This window comes from Oryza glaberrima, chromosome 4 (genome assembly GCF_000147395.1).
Source record: "Oryza glaberrima chromosome 4, OglaRS2, whole genome shotgun sequence".
Taxonomy (NCBI): Eukaryota; Viridiplantae; Streptophyta; class Magnoliopsida; order Poales; family Poaceae; genus Oryza; species Oryza glaberrima.
In genome coordinates, this window is record NC_068329.1 from 21,289,757 (window position 1) to 21,298,817 (window position 9,061).

Below are 9,061 nucleotides of genomic sequence, written 5' to 3' on the forward strand. Positions count from 1 at the left end.
CTCGCTTTTAGCCATTGTTTTCTAATTTGGTTGTGTACCGGTATCTTGAGTGTTATCTAGTTGTCTTACTTGATGTATTGTATGCTTTCTTTGATTTCAAAGTCAGCTCTTGGTGGCAAAGAACAATTATCAATTCCCTTTGCACATGCCGTTCCACAATAATTGTCACCATCATTGAACAATCGTAAATTTGACTTACCTGCGGTAGCGAATGTTACCTTTAGACTACTTCCTGTTAAGATTTTCTTCACAGTTAACAAGATGATGCGTGAAGTGACTCTACATAGATAAGTATAAATCGAGAGGTGAAAAAACGGGCCGTACCTTTTGCAACCCTGTTCGAATCATGTGCTTAGCTGGTGCCTGCAGTTATTGTACTATACTGCTAGTGGCTGCTTTGTCCAGATTTGCATGAGCATATGCTGCACAGAGAAAATGCGGCGAGATCAAGACAAAAAAAAAAACGCGGCTGCACCATATAAATCTTTTCTACTACTCCCAATGTTGCTTCCACCAATCAAGCGAACATGTCTTAGCCTAATTACCCAACCCCCTCCCAATCCAGTTCGACTTACTCACTGTCAGTCTCTGGATCAATTGACAGCGCTCATTTACCGCGGTTACATTTCGCAAAAGTTTGGTCTGTGTGTTGCTGTGTGCTTCGGAGTTACAGCATCGATTTGCTGGATGTGGGCTCAACGGACAACGGATGGCATCTGCAGATCGGCTGATGCTGGGATGATGATCGGGGCCTTGTCTCTGAATGATAATGATAGTCAAGGACGAGGGGACAACGGAGATTTTTCCTCAATTATCCGTGCGACTGTGCGAGTACAAACGGTGAACGCGGCCGTGGATTATCTCGTTTTTCCCCCCTCCAACCCCTCGGCTTCGTTTCCACGGCGACCAGTCGCGTGCCGTGTAATTATCGCCTCATTTTTCCGGCGGTTTAGCTGTTTTTCCCCCCGGCGGATGTTCGGACCAACGACGTTGAACACCCCTCGGCACGATATGCCTTTGGCGGCTTGGCCTCGGGCTGGCACGATGCGGTAAGCTGGCAGCGCGAAGCAGCAGCAGCAGCAGCTCTCGTTGCGATCTGTACACGCGGATAGTCTCCGCGCCAGATCGGAGGTGGGAAGTTTTGGGGGGAAGGGGTGGATTGCAGATTTGGAGGCTTTGGACGACGCGAGTGGTGTGGTGCTCGGCAACAACGGCCGTGACCGGTCCAAGTCGCTGGGCGCATGTCGCCGTCGCACGCTCAGGTTCCCATCGTTGACCGACTTGGCCGAGCTGCGAGCGAGTCAGTAGGATTTTACGGCCTCATCAACAGCCACAAGGTGACAAGGGGGGAAGAGTCCTTCCAATTCTTGACGTGCGGTGCCCGCAACCAAACAGAACTGCAGAAATGTTAAAATGCTGTAGATTTCCATGTACTCCCATCAGAGATGACTTTGAGAAGGCTAAAACTTTCATATCACTCTTTTCTCCGCAGGTAGGATGCAGCTTAAGCTACTGGTCTCGAATACAGATGCGATGACGATGGCAACCCCCTTGGGAGTTGAAACTTTGCGGGCATTGGCCTAACTAGTTCGCCTGATGCAATAAGGTTGAAGGCTGAAACACAGATTGCTCAGCTTGATGTTAGCCATCTAAAATCCATCCACCCGACAAGAAATCCACACTACAGATGTGTGCACATCCCATGTTCCCTCGTGCTTTTATCTCAGCTGCCCTGTTGCACATGACTACATGAGGCAAACGATGGTCCCGGAAGGCATTCTTATGCCATTTTCAATCAAACAAACATCATACAGGCAGGCACGAAAGATGAAATAGACCCACCCAATCAAACACATTTCTGATAGCCACAAATGATTTGGTAGGGTGAAATGGAAAACGGATACAGAAACCTACGTCTAGTGCTAACACCGCTATGCCAAACAAGCTCAACAAAGAGAAACAAGGCACCCCCGCACTTCTGTTACTTGCTGACGAGTGTTTCTACTACAGGAAATGAATTAGCAGCAGAGTGATTTTCACTGGTAATATTCGTCGCATAGGCCAAGCGTGAAATGTAGTGAAGATCACACCACATAACGGTACGTCACATATCTTCCAGCGGTCTCACTAGCACGGATGATCTTTACAACTTGCCCACGCTTCATGCCGTAATATCTTGCTATTGGGTCCGTAATTTGAATCCGGGGGAGCTGCATTCATAATACAAATTCAATGTCATCAGAACAGAATGTGCTACTGCAGTAAAGTTTACAGAAACATCTGCATGTGGAGTCCATTCAATTAGTTATCTAATAAGGTTTGAAGTTATCTTGATAATTGCGAAGACACTTATATTTTAGAATGAGGTGTCAAAATTGGGGGATGTAAAAAACGTAAAAAGGAAACAGAGGTGACTGGTACTCATTAAATTTCTTCTATTCCCTTCAGAAATTATGTATCAAACTAAACAGATTGCAAATTAACAAAGAAATAGAATGTTAGAACATGAAAACAAAGAGCTTCTCAGATCAACATCCCCAGCACATCGGGTGCCTTACATTCTTCCCATTATCCAACATGACACATGCCATAGTAAAGAATCACATGCAACTGAGTAAGTCAATGCCATTAGAGTATTTATCATGGTAACTTTGTAACAAGACAAGCTCGTCAGCATTAAGATCTGAAAATGTCGCATTCGAAGCATATAAATAAACAGAACCTTGATATCCTATTGTATTAGGTTATGCTGCTACCACCTCATATAACATTAAAACTGCATTATCACATTGCTCAACTAGCAGCTTTGACTCTAAAACAAGAACCAGATTGTCATTTATCGTGATTGTCTACTGAAGTGATATAGAAACCTTGACACCTTGTTCTGTTAAACTATGACCTAACACATTTTATAGAACCAGTTATCTTAAAACTAACATGAACAATGCAAGTTTGCATTGTAAACAGGACATAATAAACAACAATAAGTTAAAAGTTCACAAAACAAGATTACTATTTTTAAAAAAAACTCGACCAACCTAGGAGGAACTAGGTGGCATTTTTAAATAAGAACTTGGGTGGTCTGGGCGTACATTCACACACTTGACCAACTGAGTTAGGCTCAGTATCTAAAACAAGATGACTTAAAACAACAACAACATTATGAACAGCCCTGGTTTCCACTGCCAGACAAAGTTCAACAGCACATAAACCTGAATTTACTTCTCTTAACAATTAGAAAAAAAAGATCGATAAAAAGAGCATTCAGGGAATGTGGTTAAAACTTAAAATGTATGCCCCCACTACTATCAATTATATTCATTCTAACAAATTTTATTCATTTGCAGCACTGAATGTCAGAGAGAACTGTTGATTTATTAGTTTATTAGATGGTTTACAGCAAGGAGTTAGGTTACCTGAGCTGCGATGTGTTAACTAGAGTGCAGCAGATACCAAACTTCGAATGCAGTACAGGTAATGAAGGGGAGTTTATGTAAACAAGCCACAATGTCTCGAAAAGTATCAAGGCTATGAGGCTATTTCCTCATAGCCTCATACTTTCCTATGAGGCTACTAGTAATTACTAGTCACTAGTCTATTTCCTATGAGGCTATGATAAGTATCAGGAAATATGTGACATGTTTAATGGCGACACAAACAATACGTATGTATGCAAGCCTCCTGGAAAATTGTCATGATTCACCAATAGTTGTCCAAAAATGCTGCCCACAAAACCTTTTACTGTTGTGCAGATATCAACACATGAATGAAACATCGATGACATTATGCTCAAATCAATTCAAATACTACACCTATGAGAAAATAAAAAATGTCTATTTCCAGACCTGAGTCTCTTTCACGGTATACCGCTCCAGCAGCGTCTTCTTCTGCTCAGGCGTCAGGAGCTCGTGCTCTGGCACAAGGGTATGATCCTTAATGTTCACAAGCAGTTCCGCTTCCTGCACAAACAAGTGCTACCTCAAACCACTGCTCTCCACGGTGCCAGCAATAAATGGGGAGTACACGAGTACAGAGGCGAATGGATGTGGCAAGAGGGCGGACCTGGAAGACCTCGAGGTGGAACTTCTGGGAGACCTCCTGCACGGCGCTGCGGGCGAACGCGCTGAGCGCCTGCTGCACGACGAGGATGCCGTTGAACACGCTCTCCTGCTTCATCCTCTCCACGTAGCTCCTGATCGTCTTCACCCCGGGCTTCGCGTCCTTGGGGAAGAAGACGTAGATCTGCGAAGAGGGGAAGAAGAGGAAAAAAACAAATTCGCGGCGACCGCTCGTCACAACTCACACGGTGTGCGGCGCCCGCCAGTCGGAAAACAGAGGCGGCGGCGGCGGCGGCGGAGGAGGAGGAGGAGCCGTACCTGGTCGGCGCCGTTGTCCTTCTTGTGGCGGCTGAAGACGAGATGGTCGCGGTCGACGGGATCCCCGAAGCGTGCGACGAAGTCGCCCCTCGGGAGGTCGATGTCCAACTCCGTCACGAGGTAGCCCCTGTCCCGCAGCATCTGCATCACCGTGCGGCGGATGCGGAAAAGCCGGCTCGTCTCCTCCTCCGACGCCATCTATCTCCTCTCCCTTCCGCCGCCGCCGCGGGGTTTCGCTAGGGTTTTGTGGGGGGAGCGTCCGCGCCGACAAGGGGGAAGGCGGGAGCGGGAGGAGGATGGCGGCAGATAGGGTTTCGATTGTTTTGGGGGAGAAAAGGCTAAGCTCGCCGGCGCCGAGGTAAGTTTTGGTTAAGTCGGTCGGTCGGACTCGCACCCGAGTTGGGTTCGGTGGATTTGGGCCGAGCAAAGCATTGGTGCTGGGCCGAATTCAGGGAGGCAACCAAACGAGAGAGAGCAAACCCCCGATCACAGGTGAAGTAAAAGAGAAACAGATGCAGGTTTTGGCACAGCCTTGTTTTGTTCGTGAAAAGAAAACTTTTAGCAGTTATATTGGATGTTTGATTAGATGTTAGAAGGGGTTTTCAGACACAAATGAAAAAACTAATTTCATAACACTCTTGGAAACCGCGATGCAAATTTATTAAGCCTAATTAATCCGTCATTAACACATGTAGATTATTGTAACACTTATGACTAATCATGGATTAATTAGGCTCAAAAGATTCGTCTCACGATTTCCATGTAAAATGTGTAATTAGTTTTTTATTTTATCTATATTTAATATTTTATGTATGTATCAAAAGATTCGATATGATGTTTTTGGAAAAGAAATTTTGGGAACTAAACAAGCCTAAAATGGTCGAGGTTTTACTGTAACTTACTGTAAAATTTCTCGCAGAACAATCATCACAAAAAAAAATCTAAAAAGCAGAACGGCTGCAGTTAATATTGCAGCAATTTTCAGATACAGGATGCAACATCCAACGATAGCTTCAATAATTCACCAAAAGCAATCATCTCTGCTTGAAATGTTTCAGGTTTTTACTCCATCAAAATCCGAGCGAACTAAACAAGCACTGACCATAGATCATTCCAAGTAATGCTGCAAGAAATTACTGCAACCTAAAGAACTTACAGGATCACAGCAACATGGCAGAAAATGAGTCAATGACTTATTCAGAGTAGTTCATCGATAGTCAAGCACTGACTCAAAATGACTTATACTCATCTCATTCCGAACTTATTCAGAGTAGTTCATCGATAGTCAAGCAACTCGAGTCACAAATTCTGACGGAAAGGCAAAGAGGATGAACGCGATACTACGACCGCCTAACGAACTGAACAGAAATCTCCAAGGAACCCGAGTTACAATTTCTCCCGGGAAGAAAGGCGGACGAATGCGATACTACTGCAACCACCTAAAGAATCGAATTGAAATCTTCGAGGAACATATCTGACACCGATCAACTCGAAGAAGACTGGACCAAGAACACACAACACTAGAAATAGAACTGCCATCAAAAACAGAAAACGACGAAACCAAACAACCTACGCCTGCACATCGTCGATGGCCTTGACCCCTCCGAGCTCCGTGATGACCACCGCCGCGGCGCCGCCGCCGCCCGCCGCCGCGTAGATCATCCGCGATCAGCGTTGTCGGCGGCGCCCTCCGTTCTTCCAGGGCAGCACGCAGCTAGCGGTACGGCGGCATAGTCGGCAGGCCATGCCGTGCTCGCGGAGCCACGCGTCTATGCAAGCCCTGTGGAAGACGTGGCCGCAGGAGAGCGCGCGGACGACGGCGCCGGCCTCCATCCACTCGCGGCACATCACGCAGCGGATGAACAGCGCCTGACCCAGGGTCCTGGTGCCGCCGAGCTTCCACATCCGCAGCCTCCACCACCCCGCCGCCGTCCGCACCCGCAGGTTCCGCCACCCCGCCGCCGCCCGCACCCGCAGCATCCGCCACCCCGCACCCAGCAGGTGGCGGGCGACGATCCAGGCGATCCCCATGACGCGGCGCTGACGAGGAGCAGCTCTGCGCAGCGCTCGCCTCGATCCCCTCCCTCTCTTGCTCTGCTCTGCCTTTCTTGGAAGAGAATCCGCGCTCTGCTTCTGGAAGGTGGAGGTGGCGCGGTGGCTTTTGCTTGCGAAAATTGAAACGGTTGGGTTGGCTCGGGCTGGCCTGCTTGGCTAGTTATATAGCGTGGCTGCGTGGATGGAGACTGGAGAGGATCTGCGCCGTCGCAGATCGAACGGGATGAAACTGCGATGAACACTCGGCTATCTTTTATGGTGTGCTACACTGTAACTGGCACAGCCGTGCCACAAAATTCAGGCTGCAGAAGCATAAATGATTCAGGCTATTACTTGTGGTCAATACTGATCAATGTTTAGTGCAGAGTGTATCGCCATATTCAGATTCCTACGACCAATCTTAAGTCTTAGTTTCTTTGTTTTTCAGAACTAGCTTTGCAATTCTATCAGTAGATACTGTCCAAGATTCCATCGGTAGATACTGTCTTACGAGGGAAAAAAAACTACCGATTTGATAGAATTATAGCAGTTAAACAATTTCTCACGGGGGAAGAGCAAGACTAACACTGCTGCATCCATATGCGCAACAGGAATGAATCATGAACAAAAAATTCAGAGCACCAGCATCCCTGATACTTCAAACGCCGTCAGATGTTTACATAGCATGAAAATGTCCAAACGCAACAAGTAGTTTATTGGTCCAAGAGCAAAGATGATACGAAGTACATTTCACTTCAAATGTAAAATGATATGTCGTGAGCTCATCTCAGTTCATTACGATTATACACGACACTGCGATTGTTAACACTGAAGTATTCAACACCACAACACACTGAAGATTAAAGGCAAATTGTTGGCAGGGAAATGAGCCTTAGACAATGGCAACAGCAGATCACTCTTCACCGAGTATAAAAGGCAGAACAGCTGCAGATAATCTAAACAATGTTCACTTCCCGTTGCAATTTTAGACAAAGTATGTAACATCCAACAATGTCTCAAGAACTCACCAAAACAAACCATCTCTGAAGAAACATTCACCAAGAAATTTTCTGGGTTTTACCCCATCAGAGTTCCGAGGAAACTAAAGAAGCACTAACCACCATAGCAAGTAACAATACCATTATACAACTTACCAAGATTACTGCAACCTGAAGAAGTTACAAGGTCACAAGAACCATTTACAAGGTCACAGAAAAGACTATTGAAAAAACCATTTACCAGGTAATACTGAAGCTCTATTGACAGCTAATCTCCAACTGCTGAAGCTCTAACCACACAGCAAGAACATCACAAATTCAGAGAGCAGCAAAGTGAAGATTTAACAGTGAATCTGAGTAAGTGAGTATCTGACAAAATACATACTGTCAAAGACTACAGTGAAATTCAGATTACTACTTGATAGTCGAACTGAATGGATTAACAGGTAGTTTACACACTTTGCGTGTAACAAGTGTTATTGTAAGGTTCACTTTACTGATAGATTAGTTCAGTTTTTCAGACATTGCAAATGCTTTTGCATAAACGCGACAGTAGACCAGGGACTCTGCAGCAAAGAGTGAATCAAGATGTTCCAAGCCCTCATCAGTAGACATTGTCCTATGACTCAAAAGATACTCGATTCAGTGGCAATTGAGCGCTTAGCTACTCCCATATGAGCAAAGGAAAGGAGTCATGTACTGATGATTCAGAGCACAAGAATACTGATATTTCAAATGTTGTCAGATGTTTCGATGGTATGAAATATAAAACAAATCCTAAATTACAGCCCTGACTGAATTGCAATTTCCATATAGGCAAAACTCTAAAAATGCAAAATCTCATGTAACCAAGTTATCCGATTTTTCAGTTTCACTCTTTCAGGAGAAAAATAACTTGATTACTGATACAGGAGCAAGAAACACTAGCAAGGTCAACACACTGATACTACTAGTAGTCCAGCACTATTCACCATTTCTTTTTTACTTAAACCATTACTGAACAAATGAATACATTGGGACAGTCACAAGATCCAATAAACATCAGTATCTCAAAGCTCGTCAATTAGTCAATGAAGTATTCAACACCACATCAAACTGAATATTACAAGCAGAATGATGCCAGTGCAATGAACCTTATTGGCATTGGCCAGAGCAGATCAATCATCACCAAAAATCTAAAACAATAGAACGGATCACATTGCAATTTCAGAAATCATGATGCAGCATCCAACAAAAAGTTCAGGAATTCACCAAAACACCAAAAGTAATCATGTCCGCTTGAACTTACAGAACCGCAAAAACGTAGCAGAAAAGGATATATTCAGAGTTGTTCATCAAAAGCCTCTAGTTACAATTTCTGATGGTAAGACAAGTTACCATTGGAGGGTGGTAAGACAAGTTACCAATCTATCTATTATATTATTAAGACAGCTCGAAAAGGAGGCACCACGTTCGCTGTGGAGGCTAGAAATTCCCACATTGATCGGAGAAAAAGAAAAAAAAAGGAAAGTCCAAGTAGGAATACAATCTAAAAATAGCTGAAATTCGGAATTAAAAATAAGCAATATTGAAAGAAGTTTCCATATAAGAAACTAATACGAGATTAATCCAAATTCGAAATAAAAATAAAATAAAATCCAAAATTAGAAAAGG

At 44.5% G+C, this 9,061-nt stretch overlaps 1 protein-coding gene across 1 annotated transcript; it reads right to left on the reverse strand.

Annotated features, from left to right (window-relative positions):
• Positions 1–1,762: 1,762 nt before the first annotated feature.
• Positions 1,763–4,707, reverse strand: LOC127769565 (DNA-directed RNA polymerases II and IV subunit 5A-like). Its single transcript, XM_052295160.1, has 4 exons — positions 4,377–4,707; positions 4,063–4,242; positions 3,846–3,959; positions 1,763–2,210 (listed from the first exon to the last, which is right to left on the reverse strand). The coding sequence occupies exons 1-4, from the start codon at positions 4,572–4,574 to the stop codon at positions 2,085–2,087; spliced, it is 618 nt and encodes a 205-aa protein (XP_052151120.1). The 5' UTR covers positions 4,575–4,707; the 3' UTR covers positions 1,763–2,084.
• Positions 4,708–9,061: the final 4,354 nt, after the last annotated feature.